The sequence below is a fragment of the Trichosurus vulpecula genome, chromosome 7 (assembly GCF_011100635.1).
Source record: "Trichosurus vulpecula isolate mTriVul1 chromosome 7, mTriVul1.pri, whole genome shotgun sequence".
NCBI classification, from domain to species: Eukaryota; Metazoa; Chordata; class Mammalia; order Diprotodontia; family Phalangeridae; genus Trichosurus; species Trichosurus vulpecula.
In genome coordinates, this window is record NC_050579.1 from 31675185 (window position 1) to 31700885 (window position 25701).

A 25701-nucleotide genomic window follows, 5' to 3' on the forward strand; every position below is an offset into this window, starting at 1 on the left:
CTGAGGGTAGCAAGCGACAGTCCCCAAACTGGGAGCCCCTAGACAGAGCCTGAGCCAGATACTTCTCAACCAGCACAGAGGGAGGAAAGTGGGCCCAGAACCCTGCTGGGGGCTCCGTGGCCCGTGGGGCCAGTCCCAGGAGCCCCTTGCCGGCCGCGGTGGGTCACTTGGGGCGCCCGGGGCCGAGACTGGCTCTTAGGGCGGGGTTAGGAGTGGAGCCGGGCCTTCCCCCCGCGCGCCCCACCCCGCGGCCGCCGAGAGTGGCCCGAGTGGTCCGGGAGGGCAGGGCTTCCGCCCTCCACGTTGTTGTTCCTGAGCCTGGCCACACCCCCTGCCCCCACCCGGGGCCTTGGACGCGTCCCGAACCCTTCTCTCTCTCCTTCCCTTCGCCCCCCTCAAGTCGAGGGCGGCCTCCGGCTGGGGTCGTCGGGAACCCCAGAGAGCCGGACGCACGTGGGCAGAGGGAACACTTCGGGGTTCCTTGGACTATGATAGAGAAGAATGAGGCTTAACACAGGAGGTGGGAGATGGGAGATGGAGGAGGGCGGGAGTCTTCACTTCCTCGACGGAATGGCAGGATGCCAGCCACAACGTGAGACCCGGCTCTCCCTCTTCCTTTTCTTCATCCCCTCAGCCCCCTGCCCCGGGAGCTCATTTACCCTAGCGGGCACTGGCCCTTTAAACAGGCAGCCGACGGTGCGGGGTGTCCATGTGGAGCAGCTCCATGCCGTGTTGTCCTGCCCGCCCATTGGCCCGCGGCCCGGTGACGTCTGTTAATGAAATGCGAACGCACTGCGGGGGGAGGATCGGCTGCAAAACCCGGGAGCGGATCGCTGCTCCATTCTTCCCCGCCCCCTCTCCCGGAGCTTCCTCCTATCGGCCCCGCCCAGGGGCGGAGCACCGCTGGAATTGCAAAAGACTTAGGAGGGCGAGGGGAGTGCAGCAGATTGGGCGGGGGGGGGAAGCAGGCTCGCAAGGAACCGAGGCGCCGAAGATCTCCTTCCTACTCTGTGCCTCGCCCACCTTAACGGAGCCCATATGGCGCTAGTGTAAGCGTCAGATCCTTGCCTTCCTAGACGAGGCGGGACCCAGAGGATCCCCTCGCAAATCGCCGCCTAGCCCAGTCCTAGGCCCCGAGGTGCGTGCGGGGCCGGGCCGAGCGGAGCTACGCTGAGAGGCGGAAGTGGAGCGTGGATACCGGGTCCGCCCTACCCTCTTGCAGCCCCGCCTCCGGCCACGTGTCCACGCGGCCGCCCATCCGTCCGTGGGCGGGGTTTGCCCCGCGGGACTCCGCCTACCGCGAGGCGCCGCTCCTGAGCCTGGGCGGGCGGGGCTCCGGTCCGGGCTTTGGCGGCGGCCCCGGTGTAGTAGCGGGGGCGGCGGCCGGGGGCAGCGCGGCTGCTTCCCCTTGTTGTGTGTCGGTGCCTCCTCGCCATCTTGTTGCAAAGCCCTTTCTTGTCGGCGGGACTCGCGGGGGCCGCGGGGCGGGAGGCACCGGGCGGGAGGGGCGGGCGGGAGGGGCGGGAGGGAGGTGGCGCCGCCTCGGGGGGGTTCTGGGGCTGCACCCAAGCATTTTTTGCATTTTTATTTTTTTGCAACTCCCATTTTCGGGGGCCGCTTTTGGGGAGCATCTTTCCCGCGATCCCCCGGCGGAGTGCCCCGAGGCCCCCGAGGTCCGCCTGCCCGGCCGGCCGCAGCCCCCCGAGGCCCGCCTGCCCGCCTGCCCCGCGGCGCGCCCCCGCCGCCCGAGCGATGAGCATTGAGACGCTTCTGGAGGCGGCCCGCTTCCTGGAATGGCAAGCGCAGCAACAACAGAGAGCACGTGGTGAGCGGGCCGGGCTGGGCCCCGGGGGCGCGGGGGGGACCCAGGCCGGGGCGCGGGGGGCGGGGGCGAGGCCGCGCAGCGCGCCCGCGGTGCCAGCTCCGGGAGTCATTAGCATTCTGCCGGGGGCCCCAGCTCCGCCCGCCTCTTCTGCCCGCAGCCCCCATCCCTCTGGGCGCCCCTCGCCCGGCAGGGGGCCATGGGGACGGGGCTTGGTAGTCTGGCAGCGAGGCCCCTCCGACTGTCACCGGGCATGCTTGGGGGCTGTGGGGGTCGGCGCGGGGTATGGAGCAGGGTGTGCATGCCCGGTGCGCGCGTCTGGGCGTGTGGTGTGATCGCAGGGGGATGCGGGGAGGTGCGCGTACACGAGTGTGCGTGTGTAGAGTACACGGGTGGGGGTAGGGATTACTCTACGCCGAGAAGCTCCCCTGCTTCCCAGGCCGTGGGGGCCCCCCTGGCTGGGCTGCGCGCGGCTGGGGGCGGGGGCGGCCTTTGCAGAATGAAATGACATCGCTTGTCATATGATCCTGGGCCGGCCCCGCCTGACCCCGCCCCCTGAGCTGGGCTGGGATGGACTTTGGGGGTCCCGGGTCCGCCGGCGATCCGGGGCCCGGAGGGTCTCTTCGGGCGCCGGGCAGACCCCTTCCTCCATGCTCCCCCTACCCCACCCCCTCCCCGAAGCCGCGGGCCCCCTCCCCGGCCGGGTGGAATGTAGAGGGTCTGCGCGTTCCAAACTCGTTCTCGCCTGGAATGTTGCGTGTGTCTGTGTTCCAAGCTTGTTGGTTACTTGGGGCTGGTGACGTGGCCGCGCTCCGCCCCCGAACACGTGCACCGGGGACACTCCCGCTGGGGACTGGGCCGCTGCTACCTCCCCGCAGACCTAGGTTGCCGGAGCGGGGAAGGAGGGGCGGGGTAAGAGGCGGGGCTGAGGAGGGGGCCCAGCCCCGGACGATTGGGCCCGGGGCGGCTCCCTGGGAGAGTATGGAGGAGGGAAGTGACCTGACCCTTCCTTGCCTCCTCCTCCCCACTCCCAGATTTCCTGCATTTATCTCGGGGGCAATTGAAGGTAGCCCCAGGATTCAGGGGCTACGGACTGAGAGAAGACCCTTGTCTGTTCTCATCAGTTATCTCCCTTCCCCCTGCCCAGGGGGGCTGGGAGCAAGGGGGGTGGAGCATCTCCTTGGTATTGGGAGAAAGAGGGACCCATTTAACGTTCTGTTGCCGTGCTGCTAGGCCCCAGACTTGTCCCCGGTCCTTAAACTCCCTGTTGGTAAGGAGGCTGAGGGAAGGAGTGGAAAAGGTTTGTTTCCGTGACTGAGTCTCTCCTTTCTGGGGGTAGAAGGACATTAATTCTTCAGCCTTCATCCTGCTTTGGAAATGCGTGCGTGCAGGATCTGGGTTGGCTCTCCCCGCCCCCTCTTTCCCCTCGTCTCGCCCCTCCCCCTCCCCGGCAAAAAAAAAAAAAATCTTGCGCTCCAGCGCTCTCTTCCTTTCCCTCGGCGTCTATTGTTGCTTCAGTGATGAGTCATGCTGGAGGTTGTACGAGTGTTGTGTGTGCGTGTATGTTCGAGGCCTCGCCCGCTGAGAGTGTGTGCGTGTGTGTGTTCGTGTGTTCATGCATGTGCATTCGAGAACCTCAGAGCTGGGTAGGAACCTCTCCTGGGCCGAGTGACCGCCACACAACACCAGCTGGCCTCTCAAGGTCAGAAGTCCTTCACCAGTGTGAGAAGATTTTTCCAGGGTCTGTGATCTAGTGTCTGGGGGGAATGCTGGGAGCCCATGAGTTGGGGACCTCCCTCCCTGCTATGTACATACGATCGCTGCCCCACTCCTCGTTCCAGGTCCTCAGCCAGGTCAGCGCCCGGCGGTAGTACTAGGGGGTCACTGTTTGCTTGGGTGGTTTGGGAAGGGACTTTGCCCGGCTGGTTCTCACCTTCCTTCTTCTCCCCACCCCCTCTATGTTTTTGTAGTATAGATGTCTATGGTCTCTGGAATTTCCTGAGAACCCCCACCCTCCGATGCAGTTTAAAAGAGGAGGCAGAGAGTGAGAGAGAGAAAGCTGGGTCCATTCCTTCCTTTTCCCATCTCCTGCAGAGTGCCTTCTCAATCCTCTCCACACCTGAACTCCCACACAGACACTCAAAGGAGCACCAGTGCCAAGCAGGACTTTTGAGAGTTCCATAGATGACCAGGAGGGATAAGGGAGACTGAAGACTTCTGTCTCACTTCCCATCCTTTGCTCTGGAAAGGTGTAGACAGCAAGGGGTGGGGGAACCTTGTGGTTCTCTGGTCCCTGAGTCCATACCAAGGTTCAGGTCTACATCTGCCTGTTACAATGGCTCACTAGAATTACCCACCCTAGAAGACAGTGGAGAAAAAAAGTCTTTCTCTAGGCTCACTTGAGAGAGATCCAGTCTCCTGGAGGGAATTTGTGTCTGTTTGGGTGTCTCAGCCAACCCCAGGGACGCCAGAGGTCAAGCCATCCTTCTTTTGGCCACTTGGGGTGGAGAAGAGAGAGAGCAGTAGGCTGTCATCTGGACCCCAGGATGGTTGAGAGGTCAGGCTGGACAGTCATCCTCTTCTGCCCTGGTCTTTTACATAGACTGCCTTTCCAGCTCCCAAAGGGACCTCCTTGGTTCCCCCACAATTCCAGCCCAAGCATCTCCACCAGGAAGAAACAACTGGGTTTCTCTTTGTCCCACTGGGGTACTACATGCTCACCAGCCTCCAACCAAGGTCTCTGATGTGTTTGGTTGTTCTCTGAGGTGCCTGAACAGAGCCCTTCCCTAGTCCTCTGGGCCTTCATTTGTGGGGGTGGATTAAAAACTGACCTGTGGACCTGGTTGGACAGAACCATGGGGGTAGAGCAGAAATACATATTATAATGAGGAAGCAGAGGGTTAATTCAGTATCTATTAAGTACCTAATGTGTTCAGATCCTGGGGGAGGCACATTTTAATTAAGACACATTGCCTGCTGTCATGGAGCATATAGTGGAAGGGCTAAGACATAGATGGAAGGTCAGAGAAGAATGAAACTGAACCTCTCCTATGGCCTGAGGTATCCAGGGGTGGGGAACCTGAGGCCTCGAGGTCATATGTGGTCCTCTAGGTCCTCAAGTGTGGCCCTTTGATCCAACTCAAACTTCACAGAACAAATTCCCTTAATATAAAGATTTGTTCTGTAAAACTTGGACTCAGTCAAAAGGCCGAACCCTGTGGCCTTGAGGCTGCAGGTTCCCCACCCTATGTAGAGGCCACCATTGGGCCAAGACACCTGCTACCTATTCTACACTTCTTGCATGGATCTAGATCGTTAGTTTGCAAAGTGCTATCCATACCTTATCTGTCTTTGTCCTCCCTACAACCCTGGGAGGCTGGTGCAATTCTTATCTCTCCTTTTACAGACTAAGAGACTGGTGAGGTTACTCTGGGCCCGGGGCTAAGGCAGAATCTGAACCCAGGCCTTCTTGACTTCCATGTCTGCTGTACTAGATTGCCTCACTGACCTTAGAATTTCAGTGTTAGGCACTTATCCAGCTCAGCCTCTGCCAAAGCATGACCCTCAAACAGTGCCCTCCCTGGAAGACCAGGTTCCATAATGCTTCTCCTCGGTCTTCCCTAGCTCACAGGAGTACAGAGGCTGGACTTTGGAGTCAGAAAGACGTCTCTAATACTTACTGGCTGTGCAGCCCTGGGGAAGTCACTTGACATCTCTGGGGTACTGTTTCCTCCTCTGTAAAAGAAGGAGCTTGGACTAATTGTAGTAAGGGAAGCCCCTCCTAAGCTCTTGGGAAGTCCTAGTCACTCAGACCACCTGCCCCACCACCGTCCTTCAGGACCATGGACTAGAGAGTCAGCCACAGGTAGCTGGGAGCCAGAGAAGGAAGGAAGGCCCTACAAAGGGATAAAGACTTCGTGCAGGGGTTGGGGTGGGGTGTCTGTCTGTCTGTCTGTGCCTGTGTCCTTGACCATACTTATCTGTGTGAGAACCAAGAGGGTGAGTGTTTTTGTAATCCTGCATATATGTGTATTCATGTATACAAGTGTAAACATGAGACAGTGTGTGTGTGTGTGTGTGTGTCTGTCTGTCTGTCTGTCTGTGTGTTGGTGACAATACCTCTCAGTGTGTAGGGAGGACAAATGGACAGTATTTAAACCCAGCTATCTCTTCCAGGATTGCTTGGCCTTATCTTGATCCTGACTTTCCAGGGGGCTGGGGAAGGAACAAGAGAAGGTTCTGTGCTGGGAGTCTGGGGGGGACAGAAACAATTGCATGGAGCTTTGAAGGTTGAGCTTCATCTGTAGCCCACTAACATTAGAGGCATTGCTTCCCTGGCATCTTGTCTGTGTATAGTTGTTTGCATGGCATCTCTATTTGAGGGCAGGGACCATCTTTTGGTCTTTGTGATCCCAAAACTTAGCATGGAGCCTGGCACATAGGAAGCACGTAGTAGGTGCTTGTTGACTGATTCATAAAGGCTGGAGGGCTGTCATTCAGGGGGTGTTGGGTGTCATGACTCATCCCTATTTTGCCGTAGCTAGTGTTGGTCAAGATCCTTGAGTCAAGTCTTTAGCCTCTTTGAATTGTCATTTTTAAGGAACAGGGGAAGAGATGGGACTGAGCTAAGGGAATATACCAGGGGCAGATTGGGGAGCACCTGGGCCTTTTGAAAACCCTGCCCCTTCTCCCAGACCAGGCTTGGAGATACCGGGTGCTTCTTCTTGGCCAAGGAGTGAGAGACGGTGTTATGCCACATTGGTTGATAGGAATTTCAAAAGGGCCCCTTCCATGTAGATTATTTGGAGGAGGCAGGAAACTGAGGCAGACGGTAGAAGAGGCTTGGGTAGAATAACGGTCGAGTGTTTGGGCACCATGAAGGCTGGTTTTCTCTCCTTCCTCCCTTCCCTTCCAGCTTTCCTTCTCTTCCCTCCTCCCCCCACGTGGTTGCAAAGAGCAGCTATTTGGAAGGGGGAGGAGTGGAATATACAGGCATAAGCGCACGCACGCGCGTGCGCGCACACACACTCACATACACACACTCTCTCTCTCTCTCTCACATTCTCACATTCACTCACTCACTCTGAAATCTCTTATCCAAGAGCTAAGCCCTGCCTGTCTGTTGGGCAGCCACTGGGTACCTTCTAGTTATGAACCTTTCCTCCTCCCTTTCCTTCCCCCAGAAGGAGGAGAGAATGGATACTGGAAACCTGGGGTCTCTGATTGGCCAAGGCACCCCCCTGCACCTCTGGCTTCTCTGGGGCCCCTCTGGCCAGAGAGCTGTTCCAGAGCAATCCTCTTCCTCCCCCCCATTCCCTCCTCCCTGGGTCATGTTTCTCAACCCCGCCTCTGAGCCTGCCTCCCTGGGGTGGCATGTTTTAGGTGTGTCTCCGAACACATGCAAATGACCTGCTGGGCTAGTTAGCTCCTCCTGTTCCCTATCACCGCCCCCAGCTCTGGGTTTCCAGGGTGCTCAGGCCAGGGTGACCTGGTAATCTGGCCCAGAGCCAGAGGAGAGGTAGAAGGAAAAAAAGGCCAGCCAGGTAGGAGGAGCCGGGGGATTCCAGTGCAGCCTCAGCACCAGGGGGATCCCTCTACCTCCCCTGTCCCACTCCCCAGACACAAAGGTCAGGGGTTTGGGAGAGGCCTCCAGGCCAGCCTTGTGCTGCTTTCTGCACTGATGCTGCCCTTTCTGGGGTGGAGATGCCTGGGTTCTTTGCCCTGACCTCCTTCCTCCAGCCTGCATGGCTAAGCCAACCTGGCATATTCTTTCCCTTTCCTGGACCCCAATTCCCAGAGGAGGAAAAAACAAAAAAACAACCAAGTGCTACAGGTCTCATGATTCTTTCCAGTCACCCCTGGGAACTGTTCAGAGGCCTGCCCAGCCTTTGGGGTGGAGGAGGAGCTGCTGGTTCCAGAAGTGCATTGGACCCTGAGAGGGCAGAAGGTTCACTCCTCACTTCCTCTTTGAGATCCGATCATGGGGCCAAGAGCTCCAGACAGGAGGCAGAAGACTTGGCTTCACAGTCCTGCCTTAGCCCCTTACTTCCTGGCTGTGCGACCCTGGGCAAGTCACCTCTGAACCTCTCTGTATCCATAGGATGCCTCCCCAACCTCCCTTGAAGGGTTGTGAGAATTGCATAATCGAATAATCGCAGCTCCTTTTTATTAGGTTCACAACACAGGTTCCCAACATCTCATTTGATCAGAGAATCAGATGACATGATGGATGTAGAAATGCTTTGGGGGGGAAATCATGAAATATTCAATAAATGTTAGTAAAATTCTGATACCTTTGGAGAGGGCAGTTTGGCCTTATGGAAACCAGGGTTCTGATCATTCAGTCCCCAAGCATTTTTGGGGGGAGAGCCTGGAGGCAACCAGGCAATAGAAGTCTATGGAATAGACACAAGATGAAGCCTTGTAATGGGGGTGGGGAGGATCTAGGAAGGCTTCCTGGAAGAGGAGGTGCTGCCTGAGCTGAGTCAGGTCAGTTCTCTTTTGCTTCATTTTTCCCGTTTGTACAATGAGGGAGGGAGCTGGCCTTGCATGACCTCAAAGGTCCCTTCCTTTCTCTGGTTCTCCATGAGCCTGGGAGGAGACCTGGGCCTGTCATTTCTCCAGTCCAAATCTCAGTTTTCCATTCTGTGAGATGGAGCTGAGAAGCCTTGTGCTGTTCGGAGGAAAGAATTTTGTTAACTACTGTAGAAAGCTGAGTTGTTAGGACAAGGGGATGGCCCGGTGGATAGAGCCTGGGGCCTGGAACCAGGAAGCTCTCAGTTTAAATCCTACCTTGTTAGCTGAGTGACCCCTGCCTAAGTCACTTAGCCTTTGCCTCAGTTTCCTCCCAGGATGTTGTGAAGATGAAATGAGCCAAGATTTGTAAGGTGCAGTGCCTAGCATGTGTATTAGATATTTAATAAATGCTTGATTTCTCTGCCTGCCCCATGCCTCCCAAGCTGCACTTTTGCCTTTGGTAGCCCCTGCCCCCAGCTCCTGAGGAGGATGGTTGATGTCTTCCCTTGGGCCCTGGCATCCTGGCCCCCGGTTGAGCTTGTCTGGTCTTTGTTCTTTCTTACCCATACAGAGGAACATGAGAAACATCGGCTGGAGCGGGAGCAGGAGCAGAAGGCCAGCGCCACGAGGGTTAATCATATGCTGCCCCCTGAAGAACCCCGGATTGAGGCCCCCCCACTTCCCTTGTCCCCTCCAGCCCCACCACCTGCACCCCCACCCCCTCTGGCCACCCCAGTGACTGTCATCCCCATCCCAGTGGTGACAGGCTCCCCACAGCCGATGCCACCGCCACCTCCCCTCCCACTGCCCCCTGCCCAGCCGCTAACCCTAGCCCCGCGCCAGCCAGCCTTGGTCAGTGCACCTGGACTCAGTATCAAGGACCCCATCCCCCCACTCCCCAGGCCACCAGCCACTGCCACCCCACTCCTGCCGGACTCGAAGGGCATCGCTGCACCCACAGGCAGCCCCAAACCCCTGCAGCCCTTCCCCACACCCATCCTGACCATCGCCCAGCACCATGTGGTCCAACAGCCCATTCAGCCCCAGCTGCCACCCCCGCAGCCACCTCCGCCAACAACATTGGCAGCTCTGAAGTTGGCACCAGCTGAGGAGGTGAAACCAAGTGAGCAGAAGAAGCGGCCTGGGGGGTGAGTGAGATAGCAGCATGGGCCCCCAGGGTGGGCAAGAGGACTTTTGCACCCCCCAGGGGGTTGTGGGCAAAGGGAGAGTTCACCATCTCTCCAAAGGTCATCTCACACATACCTTGAGCCCTGGGCAGCCTGACCCTTTCCATAAGCTCCAATGGGATTCTTACTTCACCCTCCCAAAAAGCCCTCCTGAGAGGGATGGCTGCCTATAACCTTTGCCCATCACCCATTTTAATGCAACAAACATTTATTAAGCCTAATTAATGGTGGGTATTCAAAGACAAAAAAAAACCCAATTTCTGTCCTCAATGAGTTTGTAGTCTTAATTGGACAGAAGAGAATCTGTATAAACAAAGTACCTTGACGCCAGATACCTAAAGGGGTATTGATGGGGTTGGGGGTGAGAAGGCATCTTGTAGGGCTGGACACCTGAGGGAAGCTAAGGGTTCAGAGAGCCCAGTGAGGGAGTACATTCCTTCTGGGCAGGGAGACACCAATCAGTGAAAGCAGTGAGGATGTCAGGTTTAGGAACATCTAGCCCTTCATTCTGGACCGTTCAGTGTGAAGAGGAAGAATCAGAGATGATTATACCCAGTACCTTCTGCCCTTCTGAGGACAGACCTTCTCACACTTGGAGGGTGGGACTAGGCCTAGAAAGCCGGCCTGCTCCCTCACCCCCACTGTCTGTCTGGGTTGCAGGATCGGAACCAGGGAAGTCCACAACAAATTGGAGAAGAACAGGTGTGTGTGTGTGTGTGTGTGCGTGTGTGTATCTGAATCTGGTACTCTGGCCTCATTTCCCTGGACCCTATCTCTCTCCCCTGCCTGCTGCCCCCTCCCCAGCTTCCAGACCCAAGCTTTTGCCTCTCTTCCCTGGTTTCCCCCACCGCCAAATCTATGGTCCGACAGCCTGTGCCATTCGCCCTGATGTACAGCCCAGACAGCCAACCAACCCCTGCAGCTGACCAACCGAATCCTCTTCCTCCCAATCCCCATGCCCTTCCCCTAGGCGGGCCCATCTGAAGGAATGCTTTGAGACTCTGAAACGAAACATCCCCAATGTGGATGATAAGAAAACATCGAATCTAAGTGTCCTCCGCAGTGCCCTGAGATACATTCAGGTATGGCGAACTCTGAGGGGTGGCTGTGTTGGGGGAGGGGGCAGGGCCATCGGCGGGCCTGGCAGGTACTGGGAAAGGTCGCATTCCCAGAGCAGATTTCTGGTCCCTCTTTGCGGCTGGAATGTGGATCAGTTGGCTGCTAAGCAGCCTGCGTGTGTTTGGGGTGTGGAGAGCGCTCTGCTGGAGGCTCCGAGGGGGGGAGGGGAAGTAGGGAAGCAGGGCCTGGGCCGTAGGGTTAAAGGCGGGCTGGCAGAGCCGGCTGGGCCTATGCGAAGGCGGCGCAGCAGCGGCTGCCGAAGCAGCTTCCTCTCCCTCCCTTTGGGCTCCGGCTCCAGCGCCAGCTCCCCGCTTTCCCTCCCTCCTCCTCCCCCCCTCCCTCCTCCACGCGGGCAGTGAGCACATGGCCCAGGCTGGCGCTGACGTCAGCGGGGCTCCCTCCCTGCCGGGGGAAGGGAGGAGAAGGGAGGGGGAGGGGACGGGGACGGGGACTGGAGCAGCCAGCCAGCAGAGGAGCGCTGTGTGTGCAGCTGCAGCCGCAGCCACCAGGGCTGGGGGAAGGGGAGTAGGGCAAGGCGAGACCTGGCCAGGGAGGACAGGGGAAGGCTGCAGGGGCAGCTCTTGTACGCCCTCGGAAGTGGGGGCACCCTCTTAATTGTAAAAGGAATTGGATGGGTGGGAAGGTGGGGCAGAGGCTTGAAGGCGCCCGGTAGCTTTGCGGGGAGGAAAGAACCCCGGATTTGGAGTCGGGACCCGGTTGGCATCTCCAATAGCACATTTGCCAGCTGTTTTGTGTGAGGCTCTTTACCTGGCAGAGCCCCAGGGCCCTGTGCTTAATTGGGATGCGGTGATGCTGTTTATTACTTGTGTGACATTGGCAAGTCACAACCTCCGGGCCCTTCCCTTGCCATCTCTGTAAAATGAGCGGCTTGGACAAGATGCTGAGGCGCTTTCCAGCTCCGAATCAATGATTCTCTCTGCCTGAGAGGAAAACACTTCTATTTTCAGACCTGAAAGCACTATATAAATGAGAGTTGCTGTGTTGGTCCAGATTCAGAATTTAAATAGACCACTGACTGTCTCCTACCTCATATCACGGCTAAGAAGCCCTCCCTCCCCCCTGTGATGCTGGTTTTTTCCAAGCTGGACTAATTTGTCCCGGGATTTTGAAAGGCGGGTGGGGGTCGGCGGCAGATCTCACTGGCTTAAATGAAGCAGGACTACTGGTGTTAGGATGTGAATGGAGCAATTTTGCCATGAAAAGACTTGTATGTAGGTTTTCCGGAGGCCCTGGGCCTTTCCTAACCTTGCACCCAGGGGATTAAGGTCACACTGCAGGAATCCAACCTGATTGCGTCAGATATCTCTGGGCCAGGCAAAAAGCTGGACCTCAAGCCCTCTCCACGGTCAGTGTGTTGTGGCTGTGGGCAGGTCAGTGGTGGGCGGTGAGAAGGGAGTAGATCTGGGACGCATGAATAGACTCTTGGATTTAACATTGCTAACTGTCTTAATGGCTGGATTTGGATTTGGAGGTAGGGACCCCGGGTTCAAATTCCAGTGAGGGATATTAACTAGCTAGCTGGCTGAGCTTTCACCCTGCCTGGCCCAAGCTTCCTCATCCTGGAAACAGGGGCATGGACTGACTGGATGGCCTCTGGGGTAGGTCCACTCGGCTCCAAAGCCGCGATTCTGGAGAAGCCCCTTCCTCCCCGAGATAAGGAACTTGGGGCTCCGGGGGATGAAGCGTTATGTCTGGGCTTTGGTTCCCACTCGAGTCCTGCTCCCGGTGCAGGTCTCCCCGCCTTGGCTGCGGTGTCTGTCACTCTTCGCCCTTTAAAAATATCTCCTTCCGTCCGAGAGGAACCCCCCTCGCACCGCCCGCGCGCCCGCGTCTCCTCTGCAGTGGGGTGGGGGTGGGGGCGCTCAGCGGCCAGGCCCGCCAGATAAGACGGTTGCCATGGTAGCTGCGAGTTTCCGTCTCCCTGGAAACCATCAGGGTCCCGCAGGTGTGCATGAGTTCACTGAGCGAAGGCGGGAGCAGAGAGGAGGCGCGCGCCCAATGCTAAGCGTAGTCTGGAGCCGGCTGGCCTGGGAGGAGCCCAGGTCTCCCTCCCTGCCCGCCCGGTGAGGGCGGAGCCTGCTCCGCAGTGACTTAGGCTGGGGCCCCGGGGTGGGGGGAGGGGGCATTTTCGGGGCTCCGCTCTTAAGACGGAGGGGAGACGGCCGGGGTTTGACGTCATTTTTCTGCCTGTATCCCGTCGGTTAGGGGCGAGGGGGGGGTTATCCTCGGCGCGCGGCCCCACCCCAGGATGGCCGTTAGGTTTAATGGCTGCTTCTCGACTCGAGGTCCGCAGGGTCGCTGCTCTGATGTCATTGGGACGGGTTGGGTTTTTAAAATTATTCTTTAATGCGCCGTGGCAGAAGGATACTTCCACCCCCCTGGGTGGGGGAAGGGGCGGCCGGCGGGCTGGCTCTTGTCCAAGCCGCTTCCCGGCACGGGTAGGAGGCGGAGCCGAGGTCGCTGATTGGCTGGCTGGGAATGAGCCGGGGGCAGGGGCGGGGGAGGGGGGGGGTGTGTGCAGCAAATGAGCTGGCCACCGTGACGTGACGCTGCAGAGCTCCGCGTGGGAGCGCGCGTGCTCGCTGCGCTGGTGGGGGGGGGGGGCCTGGATTGGGGAGCAGACGGGGGCAGGGCGGAGAGACGGGGGCAGGGGGAGCCTGAGGTGCGGGAAAACGTGATTGAAATTGACCGTGACGGAGGAGAGAGGCTGAGGGAGCTGCTCTCGGAGGTCCAGCGCGGCCAGCGACGATGTCGAAAAGAGGGTTGCGTTGGAGGTCAGGGGCTGGAGGGCCAGGCCTGTCTTTGCCCACCGAAAGTCCTACTGCCTCGGGCACCGCGTCATCAATCTACGAGCATTTTATTAAGTCAGGCGCCCACATAGGCATGAAATGAAACAAAAAGGAAGGATTGCTCACAACAAATGGAGAAGGAATGGAGGCCTAGGTTCCGTCCTGCTGGAGCTCAGAAGGACCTTCTGGGAACTGCCGGAGTGGGGGAGGGGCAGGGCTTTCCCTACTCGGTCTCCCAGTGGACTCTGGGCAGGATTGAGCAAAGTGTAGAAGTATGGTCTTCCCCAGTAACACTCAACCGGTGTAATAGTGATGATCATAAGAATAGCTAATAGCACTTATGGCTTTAAGGATTGTGAGGCACTTTACGAAGATAATTTCCTCTGCACAGCAAGGGAGCGGGTGGGTGCTATTTTCACCCCCACTCTACAAATGGGGAAACTGAGACAGACAGAAATTAAGTGGTCTGGTCAGCAAGTAAGCTTCTGAGATTGGATTTGAACTCAGGTCTAGTGCTCTCTCTAAAAACTGCAGCTGTTTTTCCTGAGCCTCTAGGATCTCTGGCTACCAGCCTGTATTGCTCTCTAGGAAGAGAGTGCGTAGAAAAGATTTAAGAGACATTGTAATGAAAAGGGAGCGGGCCAGTGGTAGAGTGATGAATAAGAGTGGATCATTGGACCCCAGATTTAGAGCTGGCAGAGGCCTCAGATCATCTGCTCCAAGTCCCTCATTTTAGAGGGCAGGTGACTTGCCCAAGGCCACACAGGTAGTGAGCAAAAAGGCTGGATTTGAACTCGGGTCCTAATACTCCCAAGTTCTCTGTGGCATACCCAGATGCCTTCTGTCTCATTCTAATAGGGGAAACAACATGTACACATACATGAAATATATACAAAGCTGATACAAGATAGACTTGAGGTGAAGGCTGAGAGCTCAGAAGAAGGTATGAATTCCTGAGCTGAGGTTGGAAGGAAATCAGGGGTTCCAAAAGGGAGAAGTGAATGAAGGAAGGATTTATATGTACAAAGCACAGGCAGGTGGGGGCGGGTTCCAGGCCTATGGAGCAGCCAGGACCACAACACCCAAATGGGAAACAGGATTGTCTTTGCAATGCTTGGAGGAGAGATACAAGATCTGCTGAGGGATTTCTAAGGATGGGGAGACTTGAGTGTGTAGACATCAGAGAAGGAATTTGTGGATAGGGCTAGATTGAAGATGAGAGAGCTAGGCACCCTCTGTTGGAAAAGATGGGGTGGGGTGGTAGCGGCACACATGTAAAGAGACTGCAGTGAAGGGGGAATGTGTCAGAGGACTATGAGATGACCTGGATTTTTCTTAGGTCCTTGGCTAGTTGTGGGGAGTGCTATTATATTGGCTGCTTGAGTTGGGCCACAGATTTAGGAGGAGAAGGGGCCTTAACCAGCATCCTGTCCAGCCATCTCATTTTACAAATGAGGACCCTGAGGCAAACTGAGATCACATGAATTGCTTCAGGGTCACAGGGCCAGTAAGTGTCTGAGGTGGCCTTCTCCCTGACTCCACATTCAGGGCCCCATCCACTCTCCTATTGCTGCTGCTCAGCTATGACGAGGTTTAGAACATGGTCAGTACTGTGGTCAGTGGGCCAGAGAATCAGTTAGCCAGGAGGTAAAGAATTGCCTCATTTTGGTGAGGGCCAACTTGAGACAACCCAAATTTGTAGATCCAGTCAACCTTCCCTTGTTGAAAAGATTAAAAAAGGGAAAAAAAAAGTTAATCCTAACAGCCTACATGTGTACTGGGTCTGACAAGATTTGGAACATTCCACACCCATAGTCCCCTACTTCTCCTAAGAAGGGTGGACCAACCTGGGCTGTTGAAATGTCCCCACATTCCCTTTCGTTTCATTATTCTCGCGTCCCTTTCGGTAGACCCTATCAGTACTGTCTTGCTAATTCTCTTGATTTATTTCTGCGTCAGTTTATGTAAGAGAAGGTAGCTGGTGTGACAAACTGAAATGAAGCTCCCTGTCTGCCCCACTTCAGACACTTGATAGCTGAGTGATCCTGGGCAAGTCACAGTTTGTTCAGCTGTAAGATGAGGGGTTGGCCACTGTAGCCCCTAAGGATTCCTTTCCAGCTTTACACTAGTGTTCCCGAGACCTCCCATTGTTCTCTGTGGTCTTTGTGTATGGCAGCGGATACAAAATGAATACAAGTTCTCATTTCCTATGTAGTGCTTGGGAAGTAAGATGATACATATGAAACTTGAAAAGTAATTGTATAAGAAAGTCTGACCGAGTGTTGAGAGGCACAGAGACAGCATTGTGTAGTAGTAAGAACATGGAAGTCTGATCTGGTTCAGACCTTACCTGTGACTCAGTTTCTTCATCTGCAAAATAAGGGGGTTGGATGATGTGGAACCCAAGGCCACTCCCAGTTCTGGATCCAGGAGCCTGATCTTTGGGACCATGGGCAAGTCATTTACTTTTCTGACTTTGAGTTTTCAGCCATGTAAATTGGGAATTCTGATGTCCTACCTACTCTACAAAAGGCTTACAAGGAAATTGCTTTGTAAACTGTCACATACTATAGAAAGGTGAGAAATTGTTTTATCAATGAGAAATTAATTTTCTCAATATGGCATAAGGGCTGTTACAGTTCAGAGAGGACATTGGCATAGACTGCAGTGATTGAGGAAGGTTTCACAGAGAAGATGAGACTTAAGTTGGGCCTTTAAAATGGGTGAGGCTGGAACAGAGGGAGAGGGCATCTGGGCTGGGGTCAAACTGTGATCAGAGTGGGGAGCAGCAGGAGCCAGCGAATGGGGTCAAGTAGTGGAAGCTCAGGTGGGCGTCAAGTAGCTCTGCTGGGAGAGGGGCACAGCAGGAGCCATCCCCAGGATGGGGATGAGTAGTGGAAGCTCAGGTGGGGATTAAGGAGCTCTGCTGAGAGGGGGGCAACAGCAGGAGCCAGTGGATGGGGCTGAGTAATGGAAGTTCAGGTTGGGGAGGGGTGTGAGAGCCTTATGGACATGATGCTGTCTGCAGGCAAGTTCAGCAGTGGATAGAGAGCCTAGAGTAATCTCAAAATACTTGAAGATCCCCTGATTTCCTCAGAATGGGTCCTCCCCTTGGCTATTCAGCAGATGTTATTCAAGGGTTGCTGTGATTTAAAAAATAATTTGATGGGCTCCTTAGTAGGAAAAAGAAAGGGGAAAGAACCGGCTTAGAGGGCCAGCTGGTGTGGTCAGTTTGGGTCTGCCTTGTTGGAAGGGTTGGTTCAGTATATAAGCAGAAACGAGCAGCCTTGTGGTGAGCATCTCTGGTTCTCAGACATTAGACTGCTGCCTGTGCTTGGCCTGAAGTCTTTCCACCCCTGAGAGGACCCACCAGAATGATTAGCGCTCCTGATGGCATTCCTGTGGGGGAAGCCCAGAGTCATGTCTGAGGGATGCAAGAATAGCTCTCGTGTGGGGCAGCTAGGTGATACAGTGGGTGGAGCCCTGGCCCTGGAGTCAGGAGGACCTGAGTTCAAATCCGGACTCAGATACTTGACACCAGGAAGTCACTTAACCCCATTACCTTAAAAAAAACCCAAACAAAAACACTTTGTACTCCTGGGTGGAAAGTGTATGGAAATGGAAATCCAATTCGGTTGAAGTGGGCCCTGTGTGTAAGCGCTCCTCTGATGTTTCCTCACGCCATGGAGCTAGGTCTGTGGGGACCCTGAATCCGCAGGTATGCACCAGTAAAACCCTAGCAAAACAGCAAGAATTTGAATAAGGCTTGGCAGCAGGGCCAGCCTGGCTAAGTTTGGAAAGGGGCCACCAGGTGGGGGTGAATTGTCTTCGGCCGTAGCACTTTGTGAAACTGCTGATGAAGGTGTGCAGGGACCAGGTTTTGCACTGATGGTCGTTGGAAGCGCTGCACTTGAACCCTAGATGAGGAAGCTGTGGTTGGGAGGGATGAGCTGGCTCCCTCAAAGCTACTCAGCTCACAAACATTGGAACAGAGCTTGGCTGTGGCTTTCTTTTCCTCCACCATGTTGTCTCTGGAAATGAGGCCTGAAGTTTAGTTAGAAGGCTGTCTGTGGCAGTAGGGATTGGGGGGGTGGCAGTGGGAGTGGAAAGGACCATCCAGAGAGGATTCCTTTTTTAAGATGGCTTCATACATTGATTTCTGAATATATTCTCACACACACACCACCGCCCCTCCCCCATCCAGCTAGCCTTATCTCATGCAACAAAGATGAAGAAAGAAAGAAAAAGTTCCGCAAAACTAGCCACCACATAACTGTGTCAGAGAGTCTAAGTCTTCCACCTGTGCAATGAAGGGAAGGACGTACATTTTCCCAACTCTCTTCTGGGGCCAATCTTGGTGACTATAATTACACAGCATTCAGTTTTGTTTTATTCATTCTATTTGCATTCTTTAAAAGATATTTTAAGGGCATAATTAACAAGCTTTCCTGACTGATTCTAGAAGAAAGCGGGAGAAAGAATGAAAGACTCTAAGCCTGGATAACTGGGAGTTTTGTGGAATCTTTAGCAGAAATAGGGAAGTTAGGGAGAAAAACAAGTCTGAGGGCAAGAGAGTGTGCTCAGTTTTAGGTATGTCCTGTTTGAATGGTTGGTACAATCTCCGAATAAAAATGGCTGAAGATAAACCTACAGAGGTCCCTTGTAGTTTGAAGCTTCAGGAATAAATGAGTTCTTTAAGGGTGCATTCAGAGAGAGAGGGAAAAGTGTAGGTTCAAGGATTCAGCCTTGAAGAAAATCCTCAGTCAAGAGGTAAGATGAGCAGGGAAGAACCTTTGAAGGAGACAGAAGGAGCAGAGGGGGCACCTGAGGAGAAGGGTGTGGTCTCTCAGGTTAGATGCCCTCCCTCTAGGGGTCAGGGAGAACGCACACTTGGAGAAGGCCTTTGGAGATGTCCAGAATGCTGTCCTTGGTGACACCTAGATGAGTCACTTGAGTTAGGGTGGTGAGAATGGACGTGTGAGGCAGAGAATGGGCAGGGGAAGAAGGGGTTGGGACGGGCTAGGGCAATGTGGAAGGAGAAGGATTTGTGATGGGAAGCTACTAGCCCATGTGAACGAAGCCCCTGTGCCCAAGGCACGGTGCTGGGCAGGATCAGAGAGATTTCGAGCTGAATGAGAGAGTGGAAGCTCCTGGTGGTCAGGGGAGGTAACGCATCTACATACATTCTAAGTAAAACAGAAACACAAGATGTGATTTAAGGTCAGAAGAAAGAAAGATCCTTTCCAACAGGGTTGAGGGAGTATATCAGGGAAGCCTTCATGGAGGAAGTGGTACTGACTTTCATCAATGTAGGCAGGGCAGGGGCAAGAAACTCTGAACATAAGGAACATCGAAGGCATGGAGGCAGAGAAATCTGAGATAGGGTGAGGAATCTAATTTAGCCAAAAGTATGTGATGGGAATGTGAAAGAAGATTTCCAAAGTTAGGTGGGCCCAGAGGATGAATAAGGAGTTGACAGGTAAGGAAGTCACGGTTTGGGAGGGGGTGCTCCAAGTTCAGTGGAGAGTTGGTGCCATGCTGGGCCCAGGGATGATGCCACGCTGGGGAGCTGAAGATAGAAATGGCTCCTTCCCTGCCCTCCAGAGGCCCTCCTGTGACCTGGCTGGAGGGTAGCTAGTAGCCTATAGAGATAAAAGTCAGGGAAATGCAGTGATTGAGAGGGTCAACAGCAACTAAGAGTGGAGAGAGCAAGCTCCTTGAGGGCAGGAACATATTTCATTGTTGTTGTCTTGTTAGCCCTAAAGTCCAAGCACATTGTAAAGGCTTAACAAATATGTGCAGACTTGAGATTATCGGGATGCTAGTTTAGGGAAGAGAAGAAGTCCGAGCCAGGTGTTGAAGGCATCAAAAAAGCTGGAACTGGGGGTGGGGGAGGCAAAATGATGGCTGTGGGGGCTTTCTAAGGGTGAGAACATAAATTGTAGACTTCAGATGTAAGGAACCAGAGAAAAGGTGGTGCTTGAATCTTGGGGAGACTGCACTGGAATGAGGAGCAGGCAAGAGCAGGGCTATCAGGCCCATCTGCAACCCTTTTGAGTTGGGGCCATGGATACCCTTTACAGAACTGGGCAGTGGGCATTACCTTTAGGCGAAAGCCAGGGCTCTAGGGAAACAGCTCCCAGCCAGGGAGGCTGAATCTGAGGACACTTGGAGCTGTGGGGCTCATGGGGGGACACCTGAAGTCTGGTATTTGGGTTTGGTGCCTGGGATGTGTCCCCAGGTAAAATTTGGTGAAGCAGGTGAAGCTTGACCCTTTCCTGGCCACCTCCTTAGCAGTTTCTCATCCTGTCTCCCCTCCCCCCCCCCCCCCCCCCCCCCGCCTTAGTTATCAAACCTACCGTGGGGGATGAGGGGATGGACCTTTGGCACGGTAACTGGGAGATGTTGGGGCCACACAGGCTCAGGTGCTGAGCATGATTCCCTGTGTTCCCAACTCCTTGTCCTTCAGACGCTGAAACGGAAGGAGAAGGAGTATGAGCATGAGATGGAGCGTCTGGCCCGGGAGAAGATAGCCACACAGCAGCAGCTGACAGAGCTGAAGCGTGAGCTGAGCCAGTGGATGGATGCACTCGAGATGGAGCGGGTGCTACGGCAGGCAGGGCAGCCCGAGGACGACCAGGCCTCCACCTCCACTGCGTCAGGTACCCCTGCCCATGCTCATCCCCCCTCTCCTTCAGCTTCCTCCCCTGGCTAACATACCGCCCCGCCCCCGCCCCTTCCCCGGGCTCCAGTGTCCCTCTGTGGCCTCCTGTCTCCTCCAAGATGGGACCCTGACTCCCTCCAGGACAGCCTTAGCTTTCTTGCTGCTCCCTGACCCTGTTCCCTTCTTCTCTCTCCCTCTTCTGGCCTGTCCACCACCTCCCCAACAGAAGGTGAGGACAACATGGATGAAGACATGGAAGACGACCGGTCAGCCATGGGCCTGCCCAAGCTGAGCCAGCGACCACAGCCTGAGCTCCTGAAACCAGCTCCCCTGCCTCCTAGCACGGCTCCTGCTGCCCCGGCCCCTCATTCCCACCCTGCGGCTCTGCAGCAGAAGCCCCCCCCTCCAGCAGCTGCCGCCCAGACCCTGGTATCGGCCCCCGCCCACCTCGTGGCCACGGCGGGAGGGGGCTCGACGGTCATCGCTCACACGGCCACCACCCACGCCTCAGTCATCCAGACTGTGAACCATGTGCTTCAGGGCCCGGGGGGCAAGCACATTGCCCACATTGCCCCTTCAGCCCCCAGCCCCGTGCAGCTGGCACCTGCCACACCCCCCATTGGCCACATTACTGTCCACCCTGCAGCCCTCAATCACGTGGCCCACCTGGGCTCCCAGCTGCCCCTGTATCCACAGCCGGTGGCCGTGAGCCACATCGCCCACACCCTTTCCCACCAGCAAGTCAATGGCACAGGCGGGCTGGGGCCGCCAGCCACAGTCATGGCCAAGCCAGCTGTAGGTGCCCAGGTGGTCCATCACCCCCAGTTGGTGGGCCAGACGGTCCTAAACCCAGTGACCATGGTCACCATGCCATCCTTCCCCGTCAGCACCCTGAAGCTGGCCTGAAGGGGGCGTCACTTGGAGGTCCCTGACACCCCTCCCCACCAAGCAGCTCCACACATTCCAGCCCAGCCCCCTCCCCCACCCTCAGGGGAAGGGCAGGGTGCAGAGACTGAGCCCAGAGGGAGAAGAGAAGGGACAATGGGGGTGCTAACCCCCCCCCCCCCAATTCGGCGCTGGGCCAGGAGGGCACGGGGAGAAAGGACTGGCCCTGCTGCATTTGGACTTGACAAAAAACCCAAGAGACCCTTTGGTGAGCGTGGTCCCTGTGGCTCTGGTGGCTGCCTCATTTCCGTTCTCGTCCTGTTCTGTCCCCGCCTCGCCTCCCTTGCCCGTGTAATCAGTGAGCTGTGGATGTGATGTTCTTGGTTTTCGTCCCTTGTCCCTCCCTCCTTCCCACCCCCCTCACGTGCTGCTGATGCTGCTATTCGTCTGTAGGGTGAGGCGGCTGAGTTCCGGGGGGCGCTCCCCACCCAAACCCAGGCCGGGGCCAGGGGTGTGCCATGGAGGTCAGTCTGTGCAGATAACCGTTATGTGGAGATCTGGGGGTGAACAAAGGTGATGGCAAGCAGATGGTTCAGTGGGCCGGAGGGACAAAGGAGCTGGGTGGGGAGGAGGAATTCAGTAGGGACCCCGATATCCGGGGGTGCCCCCAACATCCTTTCCCTCAGCCCACACTGCAGTCTGATTGATCATCTGAGGTCACTGTGATTTGTTACAGTAGAAAGTATTTAAGACAATTCTCTACTAATAATAAACCAAATGAAAGAGAAACCAGTGAGATGCCCGTGGGGGTTTGTTGCTGATGTGTTCTTCTGTCCTTCACCCCACCCCCCCAACCCCTGACACCTGCTTTTGAGGAAAATACAGTGACTGATTGACCTTAGAACCCCACACTGATTTGGGGTCTTTGGGGTGGGCCCCACATGGTCCTTATGGATCTGGGCCTTCTTAGCCCTAATCTGGAGGAAGATGCGGAGATAGGACTTGCTAGCTTGGCCCTGGCCCTGGATCCTTCCCTTCTCTCTGCTACTCTCTGGGCCCTTTCCTCCAGGCAGATTCTTTCAGGGATAGGGAAGAGAGCTGGAGCATGGGAGGAAGGAGGCCGGAGGGGCTGAATCCACAGCTGGGAGGAAGTGTCTCCAAGCCTCCCAGGTCCCCTCTCCTTCCCGTTGCTCAGATACGTGGAGTTGTAACTGGTGGATGTGTGCATGTGTGTATCTGTGCATGCTCAGTCTGTGCGCATATGTTCGTGCGCAAGTATGCGTGTGTGTGTGTTTCTTGGTGCCCCTCCCTCCCCCCACCATGCATTGAACTTGAGGAAGGGCTTTGTGGTTTGGGCTCTAGGGTCCTAGATTCTTCTCTGGGCTGAGTTCAGGGGACCCTGTGGCCAGATGGTTATGACCATGGAGGGGTGAGGCTGCAACGATGACCCCACTCCCAGCTCCTACCTAGGTCAGACTTCCTTCTAGGTCCTGGGAAGGCCTGGGGATCATGTCAGTGACTGTAGCCTGCCCCCCCTTTCCTTCTGGTTCTCCCCTTATACCTTCCTGCACCCCTCTTTCTCTCACCTCTCTGGTTCACTTTTGATGCTTTGGACTGAGCCCGGGGAACAGTCACTTTAGCATCCTGCTGCCTCAGTTTCTCTCTGAGGATGGCTCTCAGGCATTCCTCCAGAGGGGAAAGAGACCACCCATACCTCTGCCCTGTCCCCCCAAGCCCAGCTCGAGAAGAGCTAGGGCTCGGAATGGGGCTTAGGATGGGGGAGGGGAGGGCCTGCTCCCCCCCAGTGCCCCCCACTAGTGAGTCTGCCTTCGGGGACAGCTTTGGTTTCTCTTCTTTTTTCACATAGTGATTACAAGTGACCTTGTGTAAAACACATGCGCGTACATGTACACTCAGATACCCGTTCAGGCACATACTATATCTTCATATATATAGAGATACATATACTCGTTGCCTTCATGGGGGCTGTTTGGCAAGGTATCCTAAGGATAGAGTTGGGCACCTGAGCTTCCCAGGAGTGTTGGTGACTTATGTTGTGTGTGACCTGGGGGAGAAAGCGCTGTAGGGAGTCCTGGGGGGGTGGTGCGTCTTAAGTCTCTGGTGCCATTCTGGAGGCCGACTTTGTTAGCTATGGCGTCTTGGGCGTCAGGTCGGAAGATGGGGCAACGTGAACACCTCAAAGGTCCCAAAGCAGATTCTGCCTGGAAGGAAACCCGCTCCCCCCTTTGGACTGGGAGATTTTAGGCATTGGGGTTCCTTCTTGTGCTTGGTGTATTTGCCTTTTGGGGAATGTACAAGCAGTTCATTCCATTCAGTCCCTGGCCTGGGGAGAGGGGCTGGCCTAGATGATAACAGCACGTAGGCCTGGCTTCCCTCCCTTCCAGCTGCAGCCTCCACCCTACACCTCCTGTCATCATTGGAGTCCTTAGCTCCACTTTGTCCTCTGTGGAACTGCCTGGTAGGCATTAGGCCCTTGGGGGCAGGGCAGGGCAGAGTGGATGGGTGTGGAGGCCAGATGGATGGGGAGACTTGGCTGTCCCGCCTCTCCTCTCCTCCCTCCTTTCTCCCTCTTTCAGCCATGCAGCCATCATGGCCAGACAAGAATGGAATTGAAATTGTGCCTCCCCCCACACTCTGGGGCTTGTGCCCAGATACCTCATCCATCTCCCAAGGCACCTGGGGCGGGCGGGGGTCTGTGTTGTGCTAACTGTGTCTTGAGTGGCTCCGGTGGGTGTTGTTGCCGTAGTAGTGTTCTGTTGTTTTCTGGTGAACGCTGTGATGCCGTAACATTGGGGGGCTGTCGTCCCCCTGCTTCCCCAGCCTCATCCTTGTGGAGTGTCTCCTTCAGCAGCCACCGGCCCTCCCTGCCCTTGGGATACTGAGCCCTGCCTCTCTCCCCAGACCTTCTAACTTGGGACACACACACATACACACCCACACAGACACCCACAGACACTCACACATCTTACCTCTCATGTTGATTTTTTTATGTTCTCTAAGCGACTCACTGGCTAGGAGTCTTTACCTCGATGGGCTCGGGTCCTCAGGGGGCTGGGGAGGAGGGGCCAGTGGGCAGGGTAAGCACAGTGGGGTGCTTTGGGGCCACACTTAGGCCCTGCCCTCTCCAGGATGAGCCCCCGTCCCTCCTCAGGGTGTGCCCCCCCCTCCCCAAAGAGGTGGCCCTTGTTTACAGTGAGGACTCGGTCACTGTGTCTCTGTTTCCGGAAATCTGAACCCTCAAGACCCCGGACTGTAGAGATTTTTATGTGTTTGGATACATCTGCTGTGTGAAAAAAAAATCAAACAAAAAAACCCTACAAAAACCCTAATTTTGTACATATTGTATTTTTACTATTGAGCTGTACTCTAGTGGCTGTTCATGCTCTAAGACTTTAGGTATCGGGACATGAATACTCTCCATGTAAAAAAGCACTTGCCTGGAATAAAACATTGAAACAAATAAACCTGCACTGAAATGTGACTCGGGGGCTCGCAGACACCCCGTTGTTTTATTGGGGGTGGGGGTGGGGAGCCAGAGATGTGGAAGCAGAGGGGCACTGACCCCCTTGTTCACTCTTCTTATCATGGCCTGATCTGGGCCCAACTAGAAATTGCTTTCAGGGCTCTCTAGGCTGGCCACGTGGTACAGCAAAGAGTGCTGCCCTCGAGTACACAGAGCCTGGGTTGGAATCCTCACGTCCTCATTTACCATCTGTGCGATTTTGGGCAAATCACTACTTCGCTGGTCCTTGGTTTCCTCATCTGTAAAACAGAGATTGGCCTGGGTTGTGGTGCAGTCATGTCTGACTCTTTGTGACCCCATCTGGGGTTTTCTTGGCGAAGATACTGGAGTGGTTTCTCCAGCTCATTTTACAGATGAGGAAACTGAGGCAAACAGGATGAAGTGACTTGCCCAGGGTCACACAACTAGTAAGTATATGAGGCTGAATTTGAATTCTGGGCCTGGCACTCTATCCACTGTGCTACCTAGCTGTCCTGGCCTCAGCCAGGCAGACAGCTCTGGTTTGACAGTTGTAAGTGAGGAAGATCGAGAATTGGCCCAGATACTTCTTTACCCTTCGGGTGGTTAAAAGGTTTGAGGGTAAGGAAAGAAGTGAGAAGATGGATCTGGTGGAAGCCTTAAGTCACAAATATTCTGGATTGCTTCTAAGTGTGTGAGGCTGGGGTGGGAAAAGAATGTCAGTTCTTCAGTTATAGTGAAAAGATAATATGCTCACTGTCTGCCTTCAGGGGTGTAACTAGGGCAGACCTGCAGAGCTTTGCCCCAGGGTGGAAAATTTGGAAGGCCCCACCAGCACTATCCCCACCCCCTAAGGGGCAGGTGGCCTCAACCTGGGACATATTTCCCTCTTCAAGAGCCTAGAAAACTCCTCTCTCAGGGCAGATTTCCTCCCTCTGGGCTGTACCCCAGGTGAGTGAGTCATTTCTCTTAGCCCCTCCCAAATGCAAAAATTATGAATTAGCTGTTTTATTTCCTCACAGTGGTCAGTGGGAGAGTCTGGGAGAAAGTATCCTGGCTGCTTTTCTTAGGTCACCCTAGTTCTTTGAACGCAGGAATGGGGAGTAGGAACCCCTGTGGTATTTCTGTAGCTGTGGGACCAAGATGATTCTGGGAGGTGGTTGTATATACACTTTCATCTCCCAGCCAGTTCCCCA

General features: G+C 55.3%; 1 protein-coding gene across 2 annotated transcripts; it reads left to right on the forward strand.

Moving 5' to 3' along the window:
• Nucleotides 1–1752: 1752 nt before the first annotated feature.
• On the forward strand, nucleotides 1753–24494 carry MNT (MAX network transcriptional repressor). Of its 2 annotated transcripts, none has more exons than XM_036768985.1 (6): nucleotides 1753–1825; nucleotides 8910–9486; nucleotides 10186–10227; nucleotides 10496–10607; nucleotides 19924–20116; nucleotides 20345–24494. In XM_036768985.1, the coding sequence occupies exons 1-6, from the start codon at nucleotides 1753–1755 to the stop codon at nucleotides 21022–21024; spliced, it is 1677 nt and encodes a 558-aa protein (XP_036624880.1). In that variant the 3' UTR covers nucleotides 21025–24494. The 2 variants fall into 2 exon arrangements, with proteins under 2 accessions (XP_036624880.1, XP_036624881.1); XM_036768986.1 differs by lacking the exon at nucleotides 1753–1825 and adding an exon at nucleotides 8671–8709 and having other exon boundaries at nucleotides 20345–21794.
• The last annotated feature ends 1207 nt before the right edge of the window (nucleotides 24495–25701 follow it).